Here is a 13,668-nt window from a genome sequence, read left to right as displayed (position 1 = left end):
AGGCGCCTCTATGCTCCTTGACATTGCGTGCAGGCTTTCTGACAGGACTACCAATCCGCTAAGGGTTTTATTGGGCCTAACCACCAGGCTTCTCCTGTAGCCTACCTCATCAAAACGTTCAGTGGAGTCTTCTGCAGCAGAACTCATATGCGACCTCACCCTCTGGCAATCTGGCAACTGCACAGCCTTAATCCCCTAGCCTGCTGATGACCATTCATCCCCGGTGTCTTCACCACACACAGGTCCCTCCTCTATCCTATGATCTGAATTACGCACCATGTCAATATTTGAGTTGGCGGTTGCGAGTGGGAATTTGAGTGCCAATGTTTGTTCATTATCACTGCCTTCTTGCTCTTCCACCTGTTGTTCTTCCATCTCTGCCTGGCCACGTGGCAATACTTGGACATCCGAAAGGAGAAAGGCAGATGGGTGTTGAGGGGGATCAGTGGGGGTGGGAAAGAAAGAGGTGCAAGCGTAAACCATCTGCTCTTGTGAATCAGAGCAGATTGTGGGAAAGAGGGAAATGGGCAGTGAGGAGGAGGATTGGGAACGAGCGTAACATCGTCATCGATAGGTTGAGCCCCACTGCTGGCCCACAGCCTCAGTCACAGCTGCTCCAGTGATGGTCTGCACCATCTCCTCCATGAGGCAAGAACATGTAGGTTAGCTCCTGCTGCCTCCAGTGACCCTGTCCTGTAAGAGAGAGAGGGAAGTGTGTCAGTGAGTGTCGTGCAACATGTTTGGATGAAGTGGCTGACATATTTGAATAGTGGGCAGTGTTTGCAAGCTGAGAGATATAGGTCTGAGCGTTGCAGCAGTGCTAATTGTGGGAGGGTGCAGTCCTGATTGATAGAGGTTGTTGGTAGGTGAGTTAAGGGGGTGTAGTGCCTTGAGCAGCATTTCATACTGGCGGTACTGTCGGTGGGATATAGCATTTGAAGATGAATCCACCAACATTGACCATTCGTGCGAGGACACTGAACCAGGCATGGCGCCACATCCACATCGTCAGCGCTTGACTCCTAGGCCAGGATTTTCTTGATGGGTTAAGTCCCAATGTTGGCACTATATACACCCAATTAAGCACAGTCGGCTGCCTCTCCATGCTGTGTGCCCAATCAGAATGGTCGGCCGTTCTGCAGCCTCAGCATTGCCACTGAGATGAGTGGTCACTGATGAGGCTGCATGATGAACAAGGTGACATCTCCATTTTGAGGCACTCACAGAGAAGGAAGATAATTCATTTCTCTGCCAGGCCAAGCAGGCAGGCATCGGTTTTTTGAGGGGGAATCCCCTCCAGCAGCAGCGGCAAGTTCCAGAGGGCGTCTACATTTTGCAGCACCCCTCCCTGGGGCTTGGAGCCTCCCACTCCAATGGCCTGCCCACCCACAAGGCCTCCCTATGTGGAAAGGGGCTACCTGCTGCTAGCAAAATGCTGGCAGACCAAGGAAATGGCCCTTAATTGGGCTTTTAATTGGCCTCTGCTTCCAATCAGTGGGCAGCTGAGTTACTGCCCTGACACAGCCATCCCAAGCATTTTAGCGGCCCCTTCCCCAACCTCCTCGTCCACCCCTCGGGGGCTGGTAAAATCTCACCCAGTGTATTGACTGCCACGACTTTCTGGTCCCGCTGCTTTGAGTGTGTGTTTCCGATCGACCTCCAGCACTTCTTTCCTTCTTTGCAATTCCTCAACTATAGTCTCTGGTGCAGTGCCTGAGAACATTGGAACACACACTCTCCCATATTATACCATTTTTGGGATTTTTTCTACATTGGAGTGACTCGTGCAAGGACCTCCACTACCTGCTCCATCCCATAACACATCTCCCCTTTAAAGAGGTGCAGGCTGCCTTAAAGTTGTGCTGGCTGACAAACTTCTGCTGGATTTGTCACAATTCCAGGCTCCCTGCTGAATGCAAAGCCACTGAACAGCATGGTTAGCACTGGCTGCGTATTATTTAATCCCCGATGTGGTTTTCGCAATCTGCAACCAATTCCCAGTTCAGAAAGGGGAAGAATTGGCGACCTGTCCCACCCTTGTCCGTGGCAATTTGAATGAGGTTCCATTTTGATGCCTCAGGCAGGGTTCCAGGGAACTTGGAATGTTCCCCAATGCGTGAATAGGGTGTCTCAGGTTTTGTAACAACTTGCAACTTGCCTGCAACAGCTGTTTTTATTATTTGATATGAAGGGAACCGAGACATTATTTTCTGCAGCTCCTACTTTACCATTTCCTTTCTCTCACTCAAAGTAAGATTCTCAAAAAAAATTGTAAAGCCAGTACAACTTTGTTCATCCTCTCAGCGACTTTTTGTGCGAGCTTCCGTTCCCTCCTCTTGTTCAAACAAGGGTGGGAGGATTAGCCCAGCCACCACAGGTGAGTCAGCTGAACCTCAGTAGTGTGGAAGCTTTTAGAAATGATAATCCTAGACAAAATTAACAGTCCAACAGTTAATTGGAGGAAAGCTAGCATTTGTTAAGGGCAAATCATGTTTAACCAACTTGACTGAGTTTTTTGATGAGGAGATAGAGAGGGCTGATGATGGTAATCCAGTTGTTGGGGTGTCCGTGGGCTTCCAAAAGACGTTCAACAAAGTGCTTGTTTATAACGTTCACTTTGTTAATAAACTCCCAAGAATGTCTCCTTGCCTATGGTTCCTTGTTATGATGAGCAGTGCTCATGTCACAGAGATGTGAAACCTTGGACTCTGCACAAGTTAAAGGCAGGTGTCTCAGTCCAGGGCCTCTTCCCCACGCTTTGTGCGACCTTCCCAGCACACTGACCATGTGCCTGCACTGTGACTGGTTACATCAGCCATGTTGCACCTTGATGGGGCTGATCATTGCTGCCAGAATGTCCTGGGCCAGCGGCACAGAGCTCCATCATTCTCTCTCTGTGCTCCCAGCAGCTTTCAGGTGTGGCTGGCACCGCCCATCTCATCAGCATCTGTGTCCAGTGATAGTGTGGTACCGAAGGGTTCAGCTCACAAAGGATGCCATAGGATCAGGAGAAGTTAAAGTTTCTCCACTGCATCTCCATGATATCACCCTGTTCACAGAGCGCAAGCGAGGAGCCATCAAGCAGACAGGAGTCAGACATTCACATAAGCCATGTAAGGGTCTATGGAGTGTCCCCACTGCATGTCTTCATCATCCTCCTGGAATGTAGAGGTTATGGGCATCCGCTGAGTCTCCACGATAGAGGCCATATCACAGAGGTTATGTGCACTGCCATCAACCAGACTGGGGTCAAACATTCATAGATGCAATGCGAGGATCTATGGTGTCTCCTCACTGCATGTTGTCATCATCCCCCATGAATCCAGCCTCGTCTGGCCTGTGCAATGGCCTCAACGTCACCATCCTTGCCTTCGAAGACCTCCTCACCTTCACCCCGATGTCTGCCTCAGAGAAGGCATGCAGCTCCTCTGTCCCCTTCCCAGCCAGCTCCCCTCCCTGCTGAAGTGCCAGGTTGTGAAGGGTGTAGCAGGCGACGATGATGCGTGGCACCGTCTGTGAACTGTATTGCAGGTCTCCACCAGACCAGAACCTCATTTTCAACATTCCGATGGTTTGCTCCACCAAGTTGCAAGTTGCAGCATGAGCCATGTTGTACCTGCTCTCTGCTGCAGCCTGAGGCCTCCTCCCTATGGGTGCCCGACGCCACCCACCAGCGAGACAGCGTGTTTCCCAGGAATGCATGATTAATGAGGCAGGATTGGGACGATACGGCGTGAAAAGCCACCATTGCAGGCTGCCGCTACTGCATTTAATGCAAATCTGACATGATTCCACCCCTAGACTTGGGAGCACAGGGCGCAATTTTCAAAATATATGGGTGACTCAAAACTTGGAAGTATTATGGACTGTGAGGAAAACAGAGATAGACATCAAGAGGATACAGACAGGCTGGTGAAATAGGATGATACGTGGCAGATGAAATTTAGTGCAGGGAAGTGTGAAGTGATATGTTTTGGGAAGTAGAGTGGGGAGAGCCAACATAAAACAAAATAAAGGATAGAATTCTAAAATGGGTGCAGGAGCAAGGGACCAGAGCTATGTGTTCAGAAACCACTGAAGGTGGCAGGGCAATTAAGAAATTGGTTAATAAGGCATACAGGATCTTGGGCTTCATAAGTAAAGACAAAGAATACAAAAGCAAGGAGGTTATGGCTCAGCCTCAACTGGAGTATTGTGTCCAATTCCGGGCACCACACTTTAGGAACGATATGAAGGCTTTAGAGAGGGTGCAGAAAACGTTTACAAGAATGGTTTTCAGGGATGAGGAACTCCAGTTATATGGATAGGTTGGAGAAGCTGGGCTTGTTTTCATTAGAAAAGACCAGGATGGGAGGAGATTTGCTAGACGTGTTGAAAATCATGAGGGGTCTGGACAGACTAGATAGGGAGAAACTGTTCCTATTGCCAAAGGGTCAAAAACCAGAGGGCACAATAAAGTGAATGGCAAAGGACCCAAATGCAACATGAGGAAAAACACTTTTATGCAGCATGTGGTTAGGATCTGGCGGGTCAATCATGGCCTCCAAAAGGGAATTGGGTAATTATCTGAAGATCTGCGGTGAAACAACAAGAGAGTGGGACTAGCTGAGCTGCTCTTGCACAGGGCAGGCATGGAAATGTCAGGATGCATGGTCTCCTTGTGGCTGTAGCCATTTTATGATTCTATTCCTTTCGAATAGCTGTCGACTCCAGAATGATATCAATGGTGTTTGGTTGAGTGGGCGGAGAAGTGCCAAATGGAATTCAATCCGGAAAAGTGCGAGGTAATGCATTTGGGAAAGGCAAACAAAGTAAGTGAATACTCAATAAACGGGAAGTTATCGAGAGGGGTTGGGGAAGTGAGACACCTTGGAGTGCACGTCCACAAGTCCTTGAAAGTGGCAGGACAGATGGACAAGGTGGTCAAGAAAGCACATGGAATACTTTTCTTTATTGAGCGAGGTATTGAATACGAAAGCAGGGATGTAATGATGGAACTGTATAAAGTGCCCATTAGGCCACAGCTGGAATGTTGTGTGCAGTTCTGGTCACCACATTACAGGAAGGACATAATTGATCTGGAGAGAGTGCAGAGGAGATTTAGAAGAATGTTGCCAGGGCTTGAAAATTGCAGCTATGAGGAGAGATTGGATAGGCTAGGGTTGTTTTCCTTAGGACACAGGAGGCTAAGGGGTGATCTAATTGAGGTGCACAAAATTATGGGGGGCCTAGATAGGGTAGACAGGAAAGACTTGTTTCCCCTGGCTGAGGGGTCAATTACCAAAGGGCATGGATTCAAGGCGATTGGTAGAAGGATTAGAGGGGACATGAGGAAGAACTTTTTCACCCAGAGGATGGTGGGCATCTCGAATTCACTGCCTAAGTTGGTGGTTGAGGACGAAATGCTCAACTTATTTAAAAACGTACCTGGATCTGCATCTGAAGTGCTGTAACCTGCAAGGCTACGGACCAGGTGCTGGACAGTGGGATTAAAATGAGCGGCTAGTTTATTTTTTTCTCTTTTTGGCTGGCGCAGGCACGATGGGCCGAATGGCCACTTTCTGCAATGTAGCGTTTCTAGGGTTCTATTCTTTGATTCTAACGAAAACATGTTGATTCCTTTCTGTAAATTAGGTGCATGGCCAGCAGTCTGCCTTCAAAAGAGGGATGTGATTATTCATGCCAATGAATGTTGGCTGTTATTGTGCAGGCTGAGGAGACACTACAGCTGCTCCTCCTCAAAAGTCCTCATGCAAGCATTTCCATTCAGAATCATTTGCTTGCCATCAGGAGCAGGCACCCAGTCCTTCCCCTCCCTAACCGCACAGCAACTATAGCAATTTCACCATTGGATTAGTTAACTCAACAAACACCAAGAATCAAATCTGGGCCTTTTGGGTCAGTCAAGATTTTTCAGCTACCCGCTGCATAAATCGAGAGGAGACACTTAGCAAAATTTTCACCGGGCTTGAGCCCTGCGCAAAACCCAGATTTTTGCTGCTGGCTCGGGTACACAGAGACGGGAGAATTCCCAGATCCACGAACCCAACCTTTAAAAATGGCTGCCCAGACATCAGATTTTAAGTCCCGGGGGTGGAGGGGTTGTGCGTGGGCCGTATTAGAAATTGGGGTAGGTGACCCGGGAGGAACTGAGGAGAATGCTGGGGCTTTCGCACTGTGTCCAACGTTTAAAAATAAAAGATTAAAACATGAAATGTGCCTCCAGCCCTTATCCCTCACCCCCACGCACTCCCTAGGCCCCATCCATGCCAACCCATGACACTTCTTGCCCCCCACCCACCCCATAACCTCTCATACCCTCCATGCCCAGGTATGCCCCCTACCCACCCCGTGGCCCTTTAGAGCCCCGATGCCAACTTAGTTCCAACTCATGCTAACCCATGCCCCTACACCAAGCATCCTTTGGTCTTACACCTACCATGCCAACTCATGGGTCGTATCCACCATGGGCAGACCTCAGGACCCATGCACAAATGAGATAAAATAAAGTTCTATAAAAATGAAATTCTAAGTGTTTATTGCAGACTTCACTATATTGAAAAAACACTCAGTTCATAAAAATCCATTTACTACATATACATTCCTTCAACTAAACAAAGCCTTGTACCACAAACATTGCATTCAAGTGCACAATCCCTATAGCAACAAGTATTGGAATTCATAGTCCCTCTTCAAAGGGACCACTTGTAGCTGTCAATCAAAGTGTGAAATGGCAGATGCCTTACTGTGATAATGGGTGGTTGTGAAATCAGCCATGCAACACTAATTCAGTAATGGAAACCCTCAGACTTATCAGCAGACTGCTTGCTATTTCACTCTCTATTTTTTTTTTAAAAAAACACTCCAGACTTTTTTTTTCCCCCAAAGATTTGAAGGGCAGGACATTTAAACGCCTTGACAGCTTGGCATCTCTCTTTGACATCTCTATTTAAAAGGTTCTTCTGACAGTTTTGACAGGTCTCTTTGACAGGTTCCTTCAACAGATGCTTCTGACAGCTTTGACAGTTGATTTTGACAGGTCTGTTGAGAGTTCCAATGAGCTTAAACACTTTTTACACAAATTTATGCCTAATTTTAACAATTCCAAAGGGTATCTGACCTTCACCAAAGGACTCCTTACCTCCCCCATAATGTCCTGGGACCAGATCCAAAGGGGTACCTTACCACTCCAAAGGGATACCCTGGCTATCCAAATGAATCCACAACGTTCAGACCTGCTTTTATCCAGTCTGATCTGCACACTTCAGGTTTCACACTCCTGGCCGACCAAAATCCCACTTCAGTGAAGGCAGCTGGTGACTTAAATGGCCAACTGCCCCCATAAAACACACATGCATAAAATATGCCCTACCCCCTTTCCCGTCTTCATGAAAATGGCAAGTGCCAAGTTCGGAGACAGGGCTTACGACTTCGACCACTTCCACTGTTTTCACCACAAAAATCTGGGCCTGAATTGTTTCACAAACGTCAGACTTGTTCCTTAAACCAACTTTTCTGTTAAATTAATCAACTTACATAAAAGTAAACTTGACATGCAGAAGCTCTCCTTCCTCTTCAGTCCATTTATCTCGGTATGGTCCCCTTCTAAAGAACAAAAATATAAAATAAGGCAAGTGGAATTCTAACTGAGTACTTTTGATTCATTATCGTTTCACAAGTGTCTTTGGTGGAGAAACTCCAGCGTAGCGTAATTGCGGTGAGGGCTAATGGAGATTAGCTGCAGTGGCAAAGAGATATATTGCAAACATTTAAGCCTGCTCTCACTCTGACGCACGAGCTATACCTACACAATCAATCAATCAATCACACACACATACTCTCCAAAAACTTTACTAGGAGTTTGCATAGGATGGAAATAGAAAAAACAGCGCAGGTCTTTATTTGGTAAAGAGATGCCAATTACACAGTGAAGATGTATGCACTTTTAAAATGCCAGGGCGGTAAATGTTTCATATAGATACCTTACTCGCTTGGACACCACAACGTTGGAAACACATTGAGCTATCAGGGGGATTTCCCATTTCTGAGAAGCAAAATGTTTTCAAATCCAATGATGCATTACACCAATGGCCTAAATCAAAATAGTATGTTTTGTTCCTGAGAACTCTAAATGTGAATCTATAGAAACATTGGGGACATGTTGTTGCAATAACAGCTTGCATTTATATAGTGCCTTTAACACAGTAAAATGACCCAAGGTGATTCACTGGAATGTTACCAAACAAAATTTGATACTGAACTACATAACAAGATAATAGGACAGGTGATCCAAACCTTGGTCAAAGGGACAGATTTTAAAGAGAGTCTTAGAGAAAAAGAGAGATTTAAAATGGAAATTCCATGGCTCAGGCAGCTGAAGGCATGACCACCAACGCTGGAGTGATTAAAATCGGGGACGCTCAAGTGGCCAGAGTTGGAGGAACGCAGAGATGTTGGAGGCTGAAGCGCTAGAGGAGGTTACAGAAATCAGAGGGCACCAACACTGCTTATCAGATTCTGAGAGTATCTTTGTACATTAGTCGCGTGAACAGTTTGTTGGGTCCACTTCTGGTGGAAGTCCTCACTCAATTAAGTACAATTATTTCAAGCAAGTTTTAATCTAACAGGATTTTAAAAAAATTAATCCTAAAAGCACTTCAATTTGCATTCTGAAGAAAACATTTCTTCTGATTCAGATTGAAAGAGCTGAATCGAACCGTGTAGAGCCATCTTTTAGGCTCAGCACCGCCAATGGAGGATCAAAAATGAGGTCCGAGAAATATGGTGTCTGACGTTGGCACTGCCATTTTTAAATCCACTTTCCAGCCAATTACCTATCTTAGCCTCAAATAGCTGAACACAACATTAAACGGAATGAAGGACAAGTGCTATTTAAAGATATCATGAAGTATGAAGACGAAGCTCTTGGGTAATGTATGTTGTTTTTTTGGACTTTGCATGTTTGTGACCTGCTAAGAATTATTTTAGTTTAGCTTAGTTGCTGGATTATTTCTCCTGACTGTTGGTGCAATTGGATACATGTTTGGAGGTTTCCTGCACTTAATTCTCTTACATGTCCAACCATTCTTCAATATGTTACAGCACGTATTCACAAAGTACTTCCATCACTGTTTACAGCTACAACGCAGCTCCCCTTTAGGAGGTGCAGGCTGCCTTTAAGTAGCACAAGTCACTGGCAATATTGCTTCTCCTGCTGGTGTACACAGCAAAACAAAAAAAGCACAGGTAGCACTGAGTCCACAAAGCAAATCAGTGTAAAACAATGGGCATCACAAACTTAATGTGCTGCCTGGAAAGCAATGAGAATGGGTTAACCACATACCATTCTCCATAGTTAACCAATTTAATTCCCAATGGGTCTTATGGGTACTTGAGTTTTGAAAGCCTTTCACTCACACTCAAATGAAAATAACAATTTATTTTGGAGAGCCTATTTATTTATTCCAATGTCCTGAATTAATATTATAGTGATATTATAATGACTGTAGTAATCATACAACGCAAGTTACCAGTTGTGGTGTTAATCATGTCATACCACATTACTAGGGAGGATAGTATGCCAAGTAATCCAGATGATCCCTTGTATCAGAAATCTTAAAGTACAGGAAATATTAAGAGTTGAGGTTTTCTGAAAGGAAATTGAGGAAACATAAGTGGACCTAGTTGTGAAACAGATTGACACAGAAACTGAACCAGGTGAATTGCTCGCTGTGGTGAATGCTTTAAATGTCGAGGCACAAATGAAAGATTAAAGAACTAAAGAGTCAGAAAGGAACTCAGGCAGTAAAATATTTAGCACATGTTAAAATAGATTTGTGAATTGAGCCAGGGAATTCAAGAGGCAACTAAATGTGTTTTTGGCACTGGAATCAAACAGAAGGTACATTTGGTGTAATGGCAATTTCTATTCCCCAAACCTTTCTTGTGGGAAAACCTCAAAAGTTAGCACCCCCAGCAAAAGAATTTAAATGGATAGAAAATGACATGGGTGTGTTAAATACATCTGCCTGAATTCACGACATGCACTTTTCTCATGCAATGCTCAGTAACAGGAGAACTATTTCATAATAATGTATTCAATTGAGTATACAGGATATGGATCTTTCTCATGCATGTCAGCTATTAATGGAATGTTTTCTTACTAACATGTTGGAAGCAGGCACTCCAGCTTGCCTGCTTGCTGTGGAGTTTTAGCATTTTCACTTTTGGACTGGACAGTTATCCCGCCCAGAATTCAACCGGTTTGACCATCTTGGCTTTCAGTCAGGCATGAGCACGTTGGAAGGGGGTGCAGGACAAATAAAGGTCTGATTCCTCGACCCTGGAGGAAGAGCAAAGGGTCTGATGGTGAGGAGCACTCCTGCTCCTCCTGGCCCACAAGGAGTGCTGTGTGAGCCCTGTCCTTCTCTCCCAGGCTATCCTCGTCTCAAGGTAGTTGAACCTGAAAAGCAGTTAAAATACCAACCCACTTTCTGGGAGGGGATTGGGAGCATGCACCTTGTTTCCATCTCAAGACCACCCAAAAGTTGCCAGCTTCCTGACGGTTTGAAATAGTTTCCTATTTAAAACCCCCCACACCAAATCCTACCCACTCGCCCTTGTTGTTAAGTTTATCCCATGTTTCACCGTTCAATATTGTAATGAGCTATATGTTAAGGGGCATGGTTTACTGCTGTTGTAGCAAGGAGCAGTCGGTTTAACGATTCAAGTAATATTACAACCTGATGCGAAATGTCAAGTCTTCATCAATTACATCTTTATTACTGACCTCAGAAGTCCACTAAAGGCAATTCGCCATCGCCGTTGTGGTTCGAGACACGCCAGTTTTAGACCATCTCCACTCCAGGAGTTCTTACTGCCCACAGAAGTGATTGTATCAGGATGGATTGGATGCTGAAAGAAGCAGTTTTGCCACAATTGACGAGAATACTTAAGCTAACTACTTGTATAGGAAAGTGAAAACAAAAACAAAAATACCTGGAAAAAACTCAGCAGGTCTGACAGCATCTGCAGAGAGGAACACAGTTAACATTTCGAGTCCGTATGACTCTTCAACAGAACTAAGGAAAAATAGAAAAGAGGTGAAATATAAGCTGGTTTGGGGGGGGGGGGGGGGGGGGGGGGGGGGGGAGGAGGAGACAAGTAGAGCTGGATAGAGAGCCAGTGATAGGTGGAGATAACCAAAAGATGTCATAGACAAAAGGACAAAGAGGTGTTGAAAGTGGTGATATTATATAAAGAAGGTGATAATAAAGGTACAGATAGCCCAGTGGCACACTTCACTTTGAATGATCATAGTTCATATTTTATAAAAGTTGATACCAAAATATACTAAATGTATGAGTGCATAATACTATTTAGATACCATCTGTATCGAACTGTGATGGCAGGTGACTGAATTAAAGACTTGCTAATAATTTCACAATGCAAGATGACAGGCGTAGTGGTGAGTGCAGATGTTAGCGAGCAGTGCAGTTATTGATCATGTTCCTAAATCATTCACTTTTTCCTGCATTGCATTCAAGCTCTCGGAGCGATGCTCCAGGCATCATGAGACATGTCCTTCATATCAGATGCCTGGGATTAGGGATATAGTGTCTCCTGTCCACTGCCTGCAACCAAGGCCTTGATGGTGAACCCTGAGTTATGGGAGATAAGCAACGAGCATGTTTTTTTTTATTTGTTTGTGGGATGTGGGCATCACTGGCTAGGCCAGCATTTATTGCCCATCCCTATTTGCCCTTGTTCAGAGGGCATTTTTAAGAGTCATCCACATTGCTGTGGGTCTGGAGTCACATGTAGGTCAGACCAGACCAGGTGAGGACAGCAGATTTCCTTGTGAACCAACAATCGTTTTATGGTCTTCATTAGACTTTTAATTCCAGATATTTATTAAATTCAAATTCCACCATCTGCTGTGGTGGGATTCGAACCCAGGTCCCCAGAGCATTACCGTGGGACTTTGGATTACCAGTCCAGTGACAATACCACTACGCCACCACCTTCCCAAAGTTGACAGGAATAACCCACAAATTGCTACATGAGTGTATTAGAATACTGGCGTTATATAGAATTAACAGGCCAGAAAAGAGGTCATTTGGCCCAAGTGGTTTATGCTTCACATGAGCCTCCTAATCTAACCCCATCCGTGTACTGTTCTATATTATTCCCCCTCATGTGTTTAACTAGCTTTTCCTTAAATGTATCAATGATATTTACCTCAACACAGTCTAATCACACTCTCTACAAAGAATATATTTTAATACATTTCAGTTATGTGAATTATATTTTTCCATTCAATATTAGCTTGACTTCACTTTGAAAACTCCAAAGGATTTGTGCTATTCACTCTGTTAGTTATTTATTTAATTAAATGTCTGCACGTTCTTGAATGTTTTGCATGCATGTGCAATGTCTTCCTGCCACCTTTCATCTATCCGTATTTAGATAGACAATCCTTCTTAAAAAATCATGGGCTGAGTTTTATGGGGTGCCATGTTCCCCATCACCTGACCCAACTAAAAAGCTGGTCGAGAGCCTACCCACGAAAAAGCCGCCTGCCTTCAACCATTTTATGCTCGGTGGGGCATTGGTTAGCTCAGGCCGGGACTTCCACCCACATCTTGGGAGCAAGTCCCACCTTAGAGAGCTGCTGGCAGAACCAGCTCTGTAGCCCTAGCAGTGCCAGGTTCAAGCGGTGGCCACTGAGGCTACAGCTAGCCCCTGAAGATAGGAGGTTAGGGAGACTGTACTGAAGTTAAGTTCAGTGTATCGGTGGACCCTGGCCGGCAGGACGCGGGGAGGGGGTAGGGGCACCTCTGATGTGGCACAGGGGATCCCCAAGACCACCCCCACCACCCCACACCTTGTCTGAAACCAGGCCACCCAATAAAAGCTGTCAGGCTATCCGCTTGCTGTGGACCTCCCTGTGCCACAGGTAAAATAGCAGCGGGGGCGGAATGTAGTATTTAAGTGGCCATTAATTGGCCACTGCATTTTTGCAACTTCTATCAGAAATCTGATGGTTTGGTGGGAAGAAATTTTACTTTTGCAAGCGCCAATTTTTAAATTTTCACAACTGAAAAGATCATTGTGACGAATAATATTCCTTTTCAATTTCTTCAATAAAATCCAATCCATCACCAGGCGTTCAGCATTAAGTTGAATGAAATTGCAATTTCAGCAAGCTTCTCTGTTTATCCCCTTTCATTATCTCTATTTTCAATATGACCAATCATGTGTTTTGCAAACTCTTCAATGTGTGCAATAGGAATTTTATAAAATGTGAGTTTTTCTCAGAACAAAACTAGTTGTCTCACCCTGAATTTGTCCTCTCCCAAATGTTCTCACGTGGCAATGGGGAGACAGTGACGTAATGATAATATTGCTGAACTAGCAATCTTGAGTTCCAGACTAAAGCTCTGGGAATATGGCAGCTGGTGGAATTTGAATTTGCTCAATAACAAGTCTCAGTAACGGAAACCATGAAACTATCACTGATTGTTGCAAAAAAAACTATCTGGTTCACAGATGGTTTTGGGAAGGAAATCTGCCATCCTTACCTGGTCTGGTCTAAACGTGGCTCCAGATCCACAGCAATGTGGTTGACTCTTAACTGCTCTCTGAAACGGCCTAGCAAGTCATTCA

General features: G+C 44.9%; 1 protein-coding gene across 2 annotated transcripts in view; it reads right to left on the bottom strand.

Moving 5' to 3' along the window:
• Nucleotides 1–13,668, bottom strand: part of LOC144682197 (rifampicin phosphotransferase-like) — a 180,589-nt gene that overhangs the window by 139,207 nt on the left and 27,714 nt on the right. For both annotated transcript variants that reach the window (XM_078544590.1, XM_078544589.1), the window contains exons 3-4: nt 10,790–10,914; nt 7,537–7,605 (exon numbers count right to left, since the gene is read on the bottom strand). In XM_078544590.1, coding sequence (XP_078400716.1) covers nt 7,537–7,605; nt 10,790–10,914 — 194 coding nt within the window. The remainder of the gene's footprint in view (nt 1–7,536; nt 7,606–10,789; nt 10,915–13,668) is intronic.

This window comes from Cetorhinus maximus, chromosome 6 (assembly GCF_964194155.1).
Source record: "Cetorhinus maximus chromosome 6, sCetMax3.hap1.1, whole genome shotgun sequence".
Taxonomy (NCBI): domain Eukaryota; kingdom Metazoa; phylum Chordata; class Chondrichthyes; order Lamniformes; family Cetorhinidae; genus Cetorhinus; species Cetorhinus maximus.
The sequence above is the reverse complement of the archived record's forward strand: the minus strand, read 5'-3'. Positions and strand labels throughout refer to the sequence as shown.